This window comes from Halichoeres trimaculatus, unplaced genomic scaffold, assembly GCF_033239565.1.
Source record: "Halichoeres trimaculatus isolate MK-OKI-2021-1 unplaced genomic scaffold, fHalTri1.1 fHalTri1_scaffold_9, whole genome shotgun sequence".
NCBI lineage: Eukaryota > Metazoa > Chordata > Actinopteri > Labriformes > Labridae > Halichoeres > Halichoeres trimaculatus.
In genome coordinates this window covers 3,622,072-3,638,549 of record NW_027437188.1, presented here as the reverse complement: position 1 = coordinate 3,638,549, position 16,478 = coordinate 3,622,072, and the positions used below count along the sequence as shown (strand labels likewise).

The 16,478-nt window shown below is 39.2% G+C and overlaps 1 protein-coding gene across 1 annotated transcript in view; it reads left to right on the top strand.

Moving 5' to 3' along the window:
- Positions 1-16,478, top strand: part of LOC141797563 (beta-galactosidase-1-like protein 2) — a 42,604-nt gene that overhangs the window by 229 nt on the left and 25,897 nt on the right. Inside the window, exons 2-9 of the mRNA XM_074679054.1 lie at positions 6-406; positions 997-1,182; positions 6,973-7,041; positions 7,481-7,576; positions 10,637-10,745; positions 14,490-14,582; positions 14,763-14,844; positions 15,697-15,761. Of these exons, the coding sequence (XP_074535155.1) occupies positions 309-406; positions 997-1,182; positions 6,973-7,041; positions 7,481-7,576; positions 10,637-10,745; positions 14,490-14,582; positions 14,763-14,844; positions 15,697-15,761 (798 nt within the window). The 5' untranslated portion in view covers positions 6-308. The remainder of the gene's footprint in view (positions 1-5; positions 407-996; positions 1,183-6,972; positions 7,042-7,480; positions 7,577-10,636; positions 10,746-14,489; positions 14,583-14,762; positions 14,845-15,696; positions 15,762-16,478) is intronic.

Sequence of the window (16,478 nt, the reverse complement as noted above, 5' to 3'; positions counted from 1 at the left end):
TGCAGGACTTGAAGGCTCGCGCCTCTCCTCGGCGGTTCTACAATCCACTATTTCATTGCAGTTAAGTTGTTTGAGTTAAATATCCCGGATGAAACGACAGAGATCACCCTCGCCGCCATGGGGTGGTTAATTATGGTTATTGGTGCCATCATGACAGCTCTCACCAAACTGGTATAGCAACATGTTTCTACGTGACGTACTTATTAAAAGTGGAGACTGTCGATTAAGGTAGAAAGCTGCAGGAGGGAGGTCAGAAGAAGTTCCGTTATACAACACATAAGAGAAAGAAATTATAACTTGCGGAATAGATGGACATGCACTCTGCATTTGGTTTTCGTCTCTCACTAAGACAAAGATATCTACTCCTGCTCGTTGCTGTCGGATTAGTTATCTACCACTTTTCAAGGTAAGAAACGCTTTTAACAACTACTTTGTAACAACTTCAATAACATAAGCGCGAAGAAAACTTCTGTAATTCTTAACCAGTCGTCGGCTGATAACAAGTGTCATGCGTGAAGCATGTTGTGATCCATGTCTGAACCGACAGTCTATGGACTGGACGGAGATCCCGCCCACAGACTCAAACTGTCAGAGTGCAGTGTTCAGAAAGCCCCTGCGGTTTGCTGGAAAGATTTTTACTTGTTACTGAAACTGACTTTACTCAGCTACTTGCAGAGGATTCCACCAAGTTAACCATGACATTTCACCTGATAGCTTGTTGACATTGGGCATGACACGATATCACTATCTATTCCCACTTCCTGGTTTGAGGTGTGTCAGATCATGGTTCAAGTCTAGGCTATACTTAAGTGAGTGAGTGTCTTGGTGTTTAACCAGTGTGATGAACTGCAGAGCGCCTGGAAAGCTCTGTTACAGTTCTAATCAATAAAATCACACAATAGTCACATATTACTGAACTTACAATGTAACTGAAAACCAGCCACTTTCCACTGCATCACATACATTCGTTTTGAAAATTTTTGTTTTATTCTCCAGGAGTCGCCCTGAATTGAGAAGAATGCCCCGTGTGGAGGGCCTGAGAGCAGACTCATCCCACTTCACTCTGGAGGGAAAACCCTTACGTATCCTTGGTGGCTCCATCCATTACTTCAGAGTGCCCAGACCCTACTGGGAGGACCGTCTGCTGAAGCTGAAAGCCTGTGGCCTCAACACTCTCACAACGTAAGCTTCTGTTGGAGCTCACGCATGGTTATGTTCACTGTATCTTCAAGCTTTTGAACAAACAGTGGAAACTCTTTGGTGGAGGTAATCAAAGATGGATAAACTGAACTGATGATTAGCAAAGGAGAACATCAAACATTCAGAGACCTGAAGAGTATGACATAGAAAATGATTAGGGCCACTGAAAGAAAAAATACAAATTAGAAAAAGATTTTGGTCATTATTTTAGAATATTATTCTGATGTCTAGAGATTAAAGTCAGAATTCAGACTTTTTTTTTTTTTTTAGGAATTATGAATTCCTGTCTCAGAGTACTAATAATACAACCAATATTGGACCTTAACTTTTTTTCTGTCTTTTTTTTTTCAGAACAAAATAAAGTCAAATTTTTTTACTAACTATTTTTTTGAGATCAAAGGACTACAGTTAGAATTCTGCCTTTTTTTTCAAATTCTAATTTAAATCTTAGAGTTTTTATAATAAAAACAATACTGGGCCCCTACCATTTCAGTTGTTTTTTTTTTCAGAAAAAAGAAGGTCAGTATTAGTGTTATTGCTGTGAATGCAGCAATGCATTCACAGCATATGTTCTTCTGTGACAAAAAAATTTCTTCTTCTTCTTCTTCTTCTTCTTCATTCTTCCGCCCGCTTTTTTGGACCGCTAAAACTCAGGCAAACTTCAACCGATTTTCACCGTTCAAACTTCAAAACGTGTGTTTCAGTTGGGACAAGGGGGCTATGACTCTTCAGAAACTTTTCACAAATACTTTCCGAGATATTCAACGATTTACGAAATTTCGGTCCCATAGAGATGAATGCGAAATTTTCAAAATTTCCTCTCTTCAGGACATTTTTTCAGCCTGCTTCAAACCCTTCTCATTCAGTCATACATTCAGCTACAAACTCCATTCGAACTTCAAAATATTCAGCTATCTTTTGGCTTCATTCAGTGGGTTTCGAATGTTTCCTAGCATTCATAGTTTCTTCACAATGACCCTTCAAAGGTCATGATGCATTTCAGCTCTTCGAGCCGTTTAACATTGGTGTGTATTGGACGGAATGTTTTGGCCTAGAGTGGGAGATTCAAACGACAGAGCAGGGAGAGGGGGAAACGAAACCTGGAAAATTTCTGGGTAAACTGCTCTTTTGGTCACAATTTTCGCTCCACATAGGCATATTATATGTCAAAATGGAGGAGGGCTTGTCCTGCTTCTGACAAAGTGGTTTTTAAAGCAAAAGGATGGAGCACTTTTTCACAAAATGGCCAACTGTCATGAGAAGTAAAAAAAAAACCCATATACCTCCATGTTAATTCCTGAGGGGTTTTCTCAGAGATCAGTAAATTTTCCCTCATCTATCTATCGCTCTCGTGGGTTCGTTTCTTGACCTTCATGCATGAAATTTAGATCGACAGCTTCCTCTGGGTCTCAGGATTCCTACGGTGTGTTCATTTTTATTCTAGCCCTCACGGTTTTGGCAAGGTGACAGGAGATTCGGACTCTTGCTTTGCCACAAAATCTTCAGAAGATTACAGTTACAAGGGCAAAGTTGTGCACCTGCACCTGCTGCCTTTAACGAGCTGGTCACCGTGGAAACCTTTGATCTCATGCAGCTGTTTATAGTAACTCATCAAAACATTCAGGAACAAAGACACGCATGTGTGTGTTAATTTATCATTGATCACCAATGCAAAATCTGGCTTCAGATAAGCCTCAGCAGACAGGTTTACATGATTGAACACACACACACACACACAAACACACACACACACACACACACACACACACACACACACACACACACACACACACACACACACACACACACACACACACACACACACACACACACACACAGGGCAGAAAGTATCACACTTTAACAGCATTTGACTTCCATCTCCCTGAGTCAGCTCCTTATTTTCCTAGATTTTTTTTCTTTAAATTTAAATTCCTTCCTTTAATTCCTGAATTGATTCAGCCATTCAAACTTTAAAATCCAATTTTAGATTACACTGATTCATGCTTCATCATCATTCTTTTTGTCAGCATTGCAAGCACCTTTACACCCTGATTTCAAAGGGAATGTGTTGGAATCAACAGACTCCACCAGCTCTCTGATGGCAGTTGGTAAACAATGATCACCATGGCAACATCTGGCTTCAGATGGGCCTCAGCCTACAGGCTTACATGGTTAAAAAACTCACACACAGGACACACAGGATTACATTTTAACAGGGTTTAAGATAGCTGACTTACATTTACCCTCAGGTCATTATTTCCATAAATGTTCTTTAAAATTTAATTCATTCCTTTAATTTTTGAATAGACGCAACCATTTCAACTTTAAATTCATTCATCCATTCAATTTATTGTTCATTTATTTCCTTTCATCCAAGAGTTCATGGCAGGCTAATTCAGCATTCTGCATTAGCAGTTGAGCGCAAGCTTTAACAGGACTTCTTTAAACAATTTTCAGACATATCCTCAGTCATTCATGATCAGCATTCTGCATCAGCAATTGAGCACAAGCTTTTCAAGACTTCATTCAACCATTTTAAGACACATCTTCAGTCATTCATGTTCAGCGTTCTGCATTAGCATTTCAGTGCAAGCCCTGCATGACTTCATTCAACCATTTTTCAGACACATCTTCAGTCATTCATGTTCAGCTTCTGCTGTAGCATTTCAGCGCGAGTTATTCAAGACTTCATTCAGCCATTTTCAGACATATTTTCAGTCATCCATGTTCAGCATTCTGCATCAGCAGTTCAGCGCAAGCTGCTTCAGCATTCTGCATTCACAGCGCAATTTCTTCAGAAATTGCTTTTCTAGTTATAATAATTATTATTGTTATTATGAGATTAAAAGATTTAAATCAGAGTTATGACTTTTTGACCTCACTAAAATTATATGAAACCAATTGACAAAAGCGTAGGATTGTGTACACTCTTCTTCTGTATGCACCAGACATGGACTGATACAATTCAAAATCGTACACAGACTTCATTTATCAAAGTTGTAGCTTTCTAAAATGTGTCCTGCTGTTAATCTCACTATGTGATCGGTGTGGACAAACACCAGCCTCGCTGGCTCTTGTGTTCTGAATTTGTCCATGTATTGCCACCTACTAGATCAAGAAGCATATCAAACCAGACCCAATTCTTGCGATGTTTGGGGTTGGGTCAGCTTCTGCTGAGCTCTCTCTGTCAAATGACCAGAAAAATGTGTTATGTTTTGTGACGCTTGCAAGCAAGAAGAATAATCCTGCTGAACTGGAAACCAAACCCCCCCATCTTAACAAGCTGTATTGAACGATATAATGAGGAACTTACAGCAAGAAACAATAACATTCAGCCTGAGAGGTATGGAACCCCAAAAGATTCATAATGAAATAAATAAACACAACATTTTGAAATAAATACCATTTTGATGAAATAACAGACAAGCATATAATATGGCAATTAAATTGTGAAATAAGGCTATGTCATTATGAAATATTTTTTATTATCCTTTAATATTGAATTATTATAATTAAATATTTCATAATGATTTAAACAATTTCATTCTTTTTAAGAATTACTTTTTATTCATTTTCCAAGCTTTTATAAAATAAGAAAAAACATCTTTTTAACAAAGTCAATTTTATTTTAAAATGTTCTTTTTCACAACAGCCTTTTTATTTCATAATGTCGTTTTTCAGCATGATATATTGGTTCAGTAATTGGCTGATCCTATACACAGACATTGCAGCAGCACTTGCAACATCGATTCAAACATAAAGACGCTAAGTCTGGAAAAGCTTACAAACTAGGAGTGCATGCTACCCTTCAGAAAGAATGGCTGCAGAACAGAAGACAGTTTCTGAGTTGCTCAGGGAAGTTGCAAATCGGTTGGACAGCAGAAGAAGACCTGAGCCTGAGAAAGGACTTCAGCAGCAGCAGCAGCATGTTTTTAATGAGGTGGTGTCTGGAAGTTCACAACAGCCCAGCAACGACGCTACCAAATGCTAGCACAGGTCCCACCCTCTAGCTTTGATTGACAAACCAAGTCATTCTGATGAAAAAGGACATTATAAAATGAAAAAGGCCATTGTTGAAAAGGACATTATAAAATGAAAATGGACTTTGTTAAAGAGTTTTTTTTTGTAAAAGCTTGGAAAATGAGTAAAAGTAATTGTTTAAAAAAGTATGAAATTGTTAATATGATCATTATAAAATATTTTATCATAATAATTTGATATTAAAGAATAATAAAACATATTTCATAATAACATTGCCTTATTTCACAATTAAATGGCCATATTATGTATTTGCCTGTTATGTATCGAAATGGTATTTGTTTCAAATGTTATTTTTATTTATTTAATTATGAATCTTTTGGGATTCCATAGAGAAAACGGATGAGATGTTTCACTCAGTATGGCAGCCATTCATAGATTACTACAATGAAACCACCCATAAAAAATTAACAAAAGTCGTATTGATGGGAAAAAAAAAAGGAATAGAGCAATTGGCACCAATCTTGATGCTTTTTTTTTTGGTTTGTATTACCAAGTAAGTGGGTATGTTTGGATATGTGTATTCATATGTTTGCATGAATGTTCATGTGTATATGTATGTACTCCCTTTTGGAGTGTATATAAGTGCATAAATTTGTAGTATGGATAAAATCACCTTGGATTTTTATTTTATTTTATTTTATTGTTTTTTTTGTATCTGTATTAGAAGTTGAAATAACAAGTTTCAACTTTTTTTGTAGGATTCTGGTTTTTATCAAAGAATAATAACAACAACAACAACAACAATAGTAATAATAATAATAATAATAATAATAATAATAATAATAATAATAATAATAATAACAACATTGGACCTTAACTTTATTTTCAGAAAAAAATCAAGGGTCAAATAGGTCAAATATTTTGTTTCTTGCTGTAATGCAGTAATGCGGACTCTGCACAGGTCTGTCGTGGTGAAGAGGGAGCTGAGCCAGAAGGCGAAGCTCTCTGTTTACCAGTCGATCTTCGTTCCCACCCTCACCTATGGTCATGAGCTTTGGGTAGTGACAAAAGAACAAGATTGTGGGTACAAGCGGCCGAAATGAGCTTCCTCCATAGGGTGGCCGGGCTCTCTCTTATAGATAGGGTGAGAAGCTCGGCTATCCTGGAGGAGCTCAGAGTAGAGCGGCTACTCCTCCACGTTGAGAGGAGCCAGATGAGGTGGCTCGGGCATCTGATGAGGATGCCTCCCGGACGCCTCCCTGGTGAGGTGTTCAGGGCACGTCCCACCGGGAGGAGACCCCGGGGCAGACCCAGGACATGCTGGAGAGACTGCATCTCTCGGCTGGCCTGGGAACGTCTTGGGATCCCCCCCAGAAGAGCTGGACAAAGTGGCTAGGGAGAGGGAAGTCTGGGCTTCCCTGCTCAGGCTGCTGCCCCCACGACCCGAACCCGGATAAGCGGAAGAAAATGGATGGATGGATGGATTACTGTTATTCTGAGATTCCAGTCAGGATTCTGAGATTACAGTCGGAATTTTGACCTTAAATCAGGATAATATATATATATATATATATATATATATATATATATATTACCTAATTTTTTTTCTCCAGTGATCCTTATCCTCTTCTGTAGTATAAAGTTCTTGTCAGACCACCTTAGTTTTTCTTTCCTTTGTTTTTTCTTGACACACAGAAAAAATATAATCAAGCCCTTCAGCTCTGTACTATTCACAGATTAATGTATTGATATTAAAATTCAGTCCTTAAATATGATCTTTCTTTTATTAAGGTATGTGCCCTGGAATCTTCATGAGCCTGAGCGAGGGGTGTTCAACTTTGAAGATGAGCTGGATTTAGAGTAAGGAACAATGAAGAAAAGGCTTACATGAAACTATGCACCCTGATCCCCTGCAGATGGTGCTGTTGCACTTCAGAAGGGCTCAGATTTGCAGTGTTGTCTCATGTAATACAGTTCAGGAGGTGTTGTGTATCCATTAATTAATTATTAATGATTAATTAGTTGTACCCTTGAGTTGTATCAATAATTCTTTAATTATGATGGCCTTGACCCAGCAGGGATGTTGCATAGATGGCTTTTTTTAAGGAAATGCAATTTATATCTGTATAAAACAAAATGAGGGAAGATTTTTCAGAGTAATTGACAGTCCACTGAGTTTGAATACTGGATACATTTGATTCTGTAACGGTAATAACTCTCCACATTATAATGACAGTAGGATACATTTTACATTGAAACCTATGGACTCATTTGATTAATGTTTGAATCACTCTCCTAGAGCCTACCTCCACCTGGCAGCCCGCCTGGGCTTGTGGGTGATTCTGCGTCCAGGACCATACATCTGTGCAGAGTGGGATCTCGGAGGTCTGCCCAGGTAAGAATTAGAGCCACAGCCAGTTTTTACCTTTTTATGTGTGTGTGCTATACAGCCATCGCAATATAGTCATGCATATTTTAAGAATAGCCATTAGGTTACAAAACTAATCCTTTAATTTGGCTTGTAAATGGTTTGTTCAGTCAGGTAATCTGTTTGTTAGCAAAATCTCAGCTGCAGGCTAAATCCATTCGACCCATGGAAGTAATGCAGGGTTTTGTAATTTCGATTATTTGTTGTTATTTTGGATCTGCCATGTTTTGCTCAATAGCGTAAGCAACAATATCACTAAAACTGATTCTCCACCGGGCCCTTTAAAGAAAAAACTGAAACAGCTTTTGAAAACAAGAATCTATTTTCAATTTCAAGTTATACACAATCCCTATTACATTGACACATTTCCTCTGTGGTATATCCTTCACGTTTGAATGAAACGAGGAACAAAAAAGTTCTTTCTGTCTTTTTTTGACACCTTTATTTTCTTTACCTTCAAACAGGTGTATTAACTATCCAGTAGGTGTGATGTGATGACATAAGTTTATACTAATAATCCTTTTTTTGACAACCTCAGTGCAGACAAAGGGCTCTAATTTCATCGCAGAGCGCAGGGGGCGCAAGCCTGCCGCACCCCGTGCTGTGTTAATTTTGTGCGCTGCACCGCCGTGCGCTGCTAATTTGACAATTTGGTAGACCGCCTGTGCAGAAATGGGTGTGACGGCCCCAGGGGGAGTTGACGGCGCACCAGGGGGAGTTGTTGGCAGATTCATGTTGGCGCAGTGACAATTTCATGCCAAAAACAGTGCAGAAAGTGCGCTGAAAGCTCGCCAGCTCCAGCCTGGTCTATCCTCGGCGCAAAGCGGAGTGCACCCTCCGCAGCTGTAATTTGGTGACAGGCGCACATGTGCGCACATGTCAACAAAGCCTCAAGGCAGGTTTCCAGAGTGTCAGGGACATTTTAATGCGATAAAAAATCACAGCAATCACTATTTAACGTAAGCATCTGAACCAGCGTATACATTTATATCTATATTAACTGTCCCATCACATCTGATGTCAGATTAAAGCCGTTTGTCATAATGGAAAGTTAACCTGACGGCAGCTGGAAGTTTGATGCACATCTTAGAATTAAATAATACACAGCCTTAACATCTGACACTAAGTGTAAATCTGGCTTCTCTCATTTCATTTAATTCAAAGAAAAGAGGGAGAGAAAAGACAAAGAAAAAAGAGACAAATTAAATGTTTGTCACTCAGGATTTACCCATGATTTCCCATATTTCTCTGTTTTAGTCTTTATTTTTAACGTGATCTAAAAAGATGGAGTACATTATTGTAAAGAGGATGAGGCGGAGACACCGGTAGAGTATACAGTGTATCACCAAAGGTTCTGCTATTTGGCGATGACAAACCAGGAGTGCAGGTGGATCAAAAGTATTCTGAATGGATAAGCCAGCTGTGTAACCGTCTCTGAATTTTGTACTCCTATTAATGACAAAGGAACAGATTACATCTGTCCCGGGAGCTGGCCCACACGGTGACGCACTTCGTGTCCTCTGATGTGCCCCGCTGTCCATTCTCCTGCTGCAGGGACAGCGGCTCTGACCGTCTCCGCTACCGGGTCTTTGCAGCTCACTTACGTGGTGGAGAGGATCAGTCAGACTAATCAGACGCTGCGCCTTGGCCACAGGGCATTTAAAGGCGAGGAGAGGCGCTCATTTGATTGGTGAAAACAGCGCTCGGCTGTGTTAAACCCACTCGCAGCTTTTCTCCTCCCTCTCTGCCATTTGAATGGAGGGAGGCGTGGACGCGCTCCTCTGCGCCTTTTCTGCGCCTTGAGCACACCTCTCTTGGCACTGCAGGAAATTTGCAAAGTGCGCCAGTCACACCCTGTCCACGAGAAGAAGGCAGGCGCAGGGCAGGTGCGCCTGCGCTTGCGCCTGGTCTACAAAATTAGAGCCCAAAGTCTTGCCAGATTTGGTGTCATTGGTGCATAAATGAAGGTTTTTGCTTGTATTGTGATGTTTCATCTAAATGAAGCCAACAATTATCATGTGAATCACTAATATTACTCAAAATGGAGCCACATTTATGTATTAGAGAGATCATTTTTTTTAGTGCTTTAAAGGTAGGGACTGCAGGAATTTTCATGACTAGTAAACACAACATTCAAACTGGGCTCCTCCTCCTTGGCTCAGTGCCAGCAGCAGCACACACCACAACCTCTGACCGTGACTACATTAACACACTCACTCAGCAACCACCTGTAGCATCACGTTTCCACATAGGGGAGACTCAAGAGCCATGCACCTGACTTGGCATTTCAGCACAAGGTAACCACAAGTATTTGACACATACCTTGTTAGGAGAAGCTAACTCGCGTCACTCTTTGTCCTGAGCTGCTCTCCAAGTTCCTAAAAGTGAGTGAAAGTTGAGTCAAGCTTCACGATCATTTCGGAAAAAGCTTTATCTGTTTGGTATAACACTTTGGTTGTGTTTTTCTTCTTCTGTGCTATGTCTACTATTGCAGCTGCTCTGATTAGCTTCCACTCACTATCTTCAACACATAGAGTCACTTAAACACTTGGTGGGATGTGATTAGCTGAGGTAACCATGTCTCTTCTCTGCCTTTCTGTGTATGATGATGTTTCAACGCAATCAAAACATTGACATACAGGCAGAGGAGAGGGGTTGAGGCACACACAGACACAGACGCAGACACAGATACAGACACAGACACCTATATATAGAGGCCCGTAAAAGACGACTGAGCAGGATTATGTTGATATTCTATTTTTTCAGAAAATCCTGCAGACTCTACCTTTAAACAGAGAAAATTAAGACAGTTGATGGGTGAATCTTACAGAAGAAATCACTGAAAATAAAAAAAAATGTTTTAGATTTATTGTCAAAGCATGTTGATTCAAAGTTTAGGGAAGTTTAGTGTCATCTAATTAAAATGTGTCCAAGGCGCTGCAGTAAGCAGGAGTCAATCTTTCACACGGCATGAAAGTCATGCTAAGTTTGGTATGAAAACCTTCAGTTTTGTCGTCTTCCTTTTAGTTGGCTGCTGCGGGATCCAAACATGAAACTAAGAACAACCTACCCAGGATATACTCAGGCAGTCAACTCCTTCTTTGATAAGCTTTTGAAGAAAGTTGTTCCCCATCAGGTACGTGCATAAAAAAATACAGTTATATGGTTCATTTATTTTTTTGAAATAGTTTTTTAAGATACATTTTCATCTCCAAAGATAGAACACAGAAAAAAATAAATTTTACTTAATACATTATTTCAAAAAGGTATGTTTTGACATGTTTAGTATTTGTTGCCGGGAAGGTACATTTCTCAAACTATTTTTTGCTTTTGTTTTTATTTATTATGATTCAGGAAAGTAGTAAATACAGTTTTCTGATAGTTCAAAATACTGAATTTCAAGTATAACATAGTTTAGATCCCTTTAGCTGGTCCATACTTCTTGGGTTGGATGTGTCTCATCTTCTCCTTGATGATAACCCAGACAGTCTCTGTGGGGCTCAGGTCAGGCCAGTCAGCGGGCTAAATCAAGCACAGCGGTATCATGCAACAGTTTTGGGTAGTTTTGGCACTGTGGGCAGGTGCTAAATAAACTGGAAGAGGAACTTGGCTTCTCATGAAGCCTGTCAGCAGATGGAAGCATGAAGAGCTCAGATATGTTCTTTTCAGATTGCTGTGTGTTCACTTTGTTCATAAAAAACAGTCGACCAACCCTGGCTGATAACATGGCACCCTAACTGTCACAGACTGCAGAAACTGCACGCCGGACTTCAGACACCTCTGATTTTGTGCCTCACCACTCTCCAGACACCTAGCAAAGAATCTTAGCGAAAGAGTGATTCAGGAAGTTTGTGAGAGCTGCTCTGAGCAAAGAGGGGACAGAAACTGTGATCTTAGTGAGAAGGTGTGGTTAACCCTGATGCCAGGCATGGGCGATTCCAGGGGCCCATCACAGACAGGGGCCCAGAAAGGCCTCTTATTAAATCACAATAGGAGCCGAGCAATAATACTTTTCATGGGACACAAAAAAACCCCTGGCGGCACCCCTGATGCTAGGTATGACGCAGTCTGCTAGGAGCTCTGATTGGTTGTTACAAAAAAGTAAAAAAAAAAAAAGTAAAAAAGCGCCCTGTGCTCCCAGTAATGAATGAACAGTAATATCAACCCGTCAAGTAACTTGGATAGTCTCAAGAAATGTGTAATTGTGACATCATTTTGAAGTCATGATGATAAAACTCATGAAGCAAAATAAAATTTAACTTTTGCACAGCTTCAAAATGTTGGAACGTATCTCTTTCACATGACAGTTATACTGATTTGCTTATTGTTCTGTTTACTGTAACTTTACCACTCAATGTGTTTGATTTTGATGGTGGAAGCAGACTCAGCTGTTAGCTTATAAAAAGTTATTTGATTTGGCAAAATGACAAACTAAATGGTTAAAAAAAGAACTGGGGAGCCCAAATGGACACAGAGCTGCTGGCTCAGCTCCTGGAGGAGAATCAAAGCGTAAGGAGAGGGAAGAGGCAGACTTGGGGAAGGACTGCCCATCAAATCAATGCGCTGTTTCCTCTCGTTGCGTGCACATGAGTGCATGAGCATGAGTGTGTGAAGCACTGGTAAATGCTGCAATTCCAGGTGAGGGTGGAGATCGCAGCACAAAGAGAAGCTGTTCTCATACAGGTGATTGTTGTAGGCTAAAGCTGCTGACATCAGTTACTTTGATTTTAATAATTGTAAGAATGTTATAGTGTCATATGCTCATTTACTGGACTGTTAAGGGCAGTGTTTCTCAAATAGTGGTCCGTGGACCCCTAGTGGTCTGCCAGCAACTCCTAGTGGTCCACAAACTGAGTAATTTTTTTATTTATGGCTTTTTAAAAAAAAGAGAGGGGGAGAGAGAAGCGAGTTGCAGGGCTGCAACACAAATATATACAATCTAAAAAAAAATGATTTATTAAAGCGTTGACAACGAATTTCATTTCTGAAAGACTCCATGTGTTCTATTTTAATGTTGGAAAATGTTTAGTGTGTCTCTGAGAACTTGTCTTGTCCTGATGTTAACTGATCATCCTGTTTGACAAGTATGAGGAGTTCATGAAGCTAAAATTAGCGTTAGCTGTGGTAGAGACGTTCCAACACTCTTTCATCATATCACCTCCCTCTCCACCTTAGTTACACACACACACACACACACACACACACACACATACACACACACACACACACACACACACAAACAAACACACACCTCCTCTGCCCATCAGCCAATCAGCCCCTCCCATACAGATACCTGTCATAGGTATCAGGGGTGACTGACAGGCTAACAGACCCTCACATAACTCTATCGGTCCAAAACATTTACTGACATCGGGGGGAACTCAGTTGCAGACATATGTGTTACATTTAATGAACATGTCCTGTCTGTAGAAAGTCTTTTTATTACTTACCTTTATGTCAATACTGATTATGAATTATAGGAAAAAAGCGTATCATTTACTCTGCCATTTGCATACTCATACAGTTTTTCTCATTTTCTCCTTCATTTCAAAAGAAAACAACAAACCACAAGAGACTGAGAGCAATTTTTTACACCATAGTCATTGAAATTGTGAAATATACCAGTTTCTGAATTAAGGGAACTGAAGAAAAATCATGTTTGATTTATGGCAATTCATGGGTTAGTCAAAGAATACTGGGTGGATTAATCATTTTTTTTAAATCATTAGTTGCAGCCCTAGCAAGTTGTAGCATGTATTCAGTGAGTTTCTATCAGCCTGCTATCTGGGCTGTTGTTCCAGGGCTATTTAGCTTGGTGGTCTGTGAGATCTTTCTGGGGGGAAAGTGGTCCTTGGTCTGAAAAAAAAAACACAAAAAACACTGGTTTAGGGGGTAAACAGCCGTCTCAGGTGGCAGAAACTGTGTTTAGCGCGTTGGGAAAGTCCATCACCAGTATCAGCGTCCACTCTGAGGCTTCTTATGGGTCCTCCTCCCTCCTCCTAACAGTTTTCAACCTCAGGAGCTCTCTTAAGGCCTAAGATGCTTTATGAATAACTTTCATCTTATCGAGGGAAAATTTTAAGAACTCGAGGAATTCAGAGATTTTTCTAAGAATGACGTCACTAAGAGCTGCTTTTAGCCTCAGGATGCTTTGTGAATACAGGCCTCCAATCAGATTCTCTAATAGGACAAACCTTCACAGTCAATGAAATGTCAGTGACAGTTTAAATATGTCAATGAAACTGAGACAATCCAAGTGGATTCATACATTTCCCAGAATGTGTGTAAATGTCTTCCAACATTTTAGTGCACTGATAATGTTGGTGCCAGTAACACTCAATCAGTGAAGTTTTTGTCCCAGTGAGCTTTCACACCCATTCTCTGTGAATTCAGACATAAAGGATTCAGATTTGACCACCGAACCATCCTGCTGTCCTGGTTAGCTTAGGTCAATGTTTTTGATGGTACAATGTTTTTTTTTTTTTTTCTTTTTTTTTTTTTATTAAGATGTCTATTTAGGTGAGTTGTTACATAATGCAGTGCAACACCTGCATTTTGTAGTTACTGGTGCATTGTGTAGAAACTTATTTCACAATGCAGCAAAGTTTATTACATAATGCGTTGAAAATTTCGGACAATTTATTACATTGTTACATAATGTTGCGCTACAAGATCCCCTCTAGCATTATCTTGTTGGCAGCACAATATACCAATACACTGAAATTTGACGAGTGGTTTTCTTTAAGCTGTATTTATTCCTGAGCAAAGTCTTAATTACATTTTACAGTGTTTTTAAAACTCACCTTTATTGAGTACAGGAATGATCAAGAGCTGATGTCTCTGATACCTGTCCTTTGTTCACTGGCTGATCACTGTGCAGTACTCCAAGGGTGGCCCAATAATTGCCTTTCAAGTGGAGAATGAATATGGCTCTTATGCAAAAGATGAAGCATTCATGTCTTTCATGAAAGAGGTAAGAGATTTTTCGCAATTATCTCATGAATCGCCAGAAACTTTGAGACAAATTTGAATTTATTTACTTATGTACTCAGTAACTTACTTTTCTGTCTTTCAAAGAAAAGTCAACAGTCATTTTTCAGAAACAACACCCTGTATTTTTAAAGGTTGTGTCTGTAACCCTCCTCCTTTCCAGGCCTTGTTGTCGAGGGGCATCACAGAGCTGCTGCTGACTTCAGACGGCGAGAGAGGAGTCGTGCGTGGAGGAGTGAAAGGAGGTATTGTCAGATAGGCACAAGGACAAGCAAGACTGTACACACACACACACACACACACACACACACACACACACACACACGCACACACACACGCACACACACAAAGACAGGCTGGCAGTTTGTTTATTGTGGTTTACACAACTATTAAAGGTCTGATCCAAGCCCAGCCTGGTGTCAGGCAGCAAAACAACCCCATGCAAACAATTCTGTGTCTTCAAATATTTATTTTCAACAGTATTTTCAATACAGTTTCATGCCACAAAATAAGACCCTCAATATTTTCCATCACATTAAATATGCCATTTGATAAATTTATGTAACACTAAATCACAACCTCTTCTATAAAAAAGTTGTTCTTCACTGGAAGTCTTACATATTATGACCTTTGCTCTCACATCGTAGACTTGTACTTTAAGCTATTGTTTAGCGAAACAGATCATATACATTTGAGATACTTTCTTTCCCTGATTTGCATCCATGCCTCTTTTTCTGTTGCAGCCACTTCAAAAGTAGTAATTTAGAGGGCTATTTCCCATTCTGAACTTTGTGATTCAGAGGAAAAAAAAATAGTCACACTCTTACACACACACACACACACACACACATATATATGTATATATGTATATATATATATATATATATATATATATATATATATATATATATATATATATATATATATATATATATATATATATATATATATGTATGTATTTATGTATTTATGTATATATGAACGGTGACATCTCTTAACGAAAATGAAAATGTGAACATTAGTCCTGTATAATATTATAACTTCGATGTTAGAAATGTTGGTTCTTAAATAATTTTTTACTCTCTTCTTTTCCAAAGTCCTGAAAACCCTTAATTTCCAGAAACTGAACGTTTCTAATGTCCGGTATCTAGAGGAAATACAAGTAAGTTTGTGTTCAGCTGTCTAAATCAATGTTAGTTTTTCGTTTTTTTGTTTAATTTGTATAGAGAGTTTGCTGTTATTACTAGTTTTTCTGAATGTATCTATCATCAAGCTTCTAAGCTTTAGGACACAGTACAACACCATATGAGTCCACTCCACTTGAAGAATATCAGTGTAAATCAGAGTTGGAATATGTTTATAGGGATAGTCAAGTACCAATACCAGCCTCATTTCAAGGTATCAGAACGTGTGAAGGTATGCAAGGCAAAATAAGAGTTTGCGTTGAGTAAGTCCTCCTTGCCAGTAGTTGGCGCTACATTGCAGCGGTTTAATTCTGCTGCAAGCGTACATCAGGTCATGTTCAAACAAAAAGACTGAACCAGGGGAGTTGAAAGTTAAACTATTTTATTTTACACTTCAGTTTATTTAGCAGATTACTGAAACTCTGACAGCTGTTAGTTTTATTTTGCGGTTTTGATAATTTATTAAAAACAAATTGTAAACTCAGAAAGAGCTGTTAGTGTTTTATTTTGGACTTAATGACATGGGCAGCTGTAGCTCAGTGGTAGAGTCGTCATCTCTCAGTTGGAAGGTCAAGGGTTCTTCAGAAAGACGCTGAACCCCAAATTGTTCCCACTGTTGGTCAGTGGGGTGTGGATGGGTATGAATGTGTTAAATAAACTGATGGCTCCTTATGTACAACTCTCTGTCATCACTA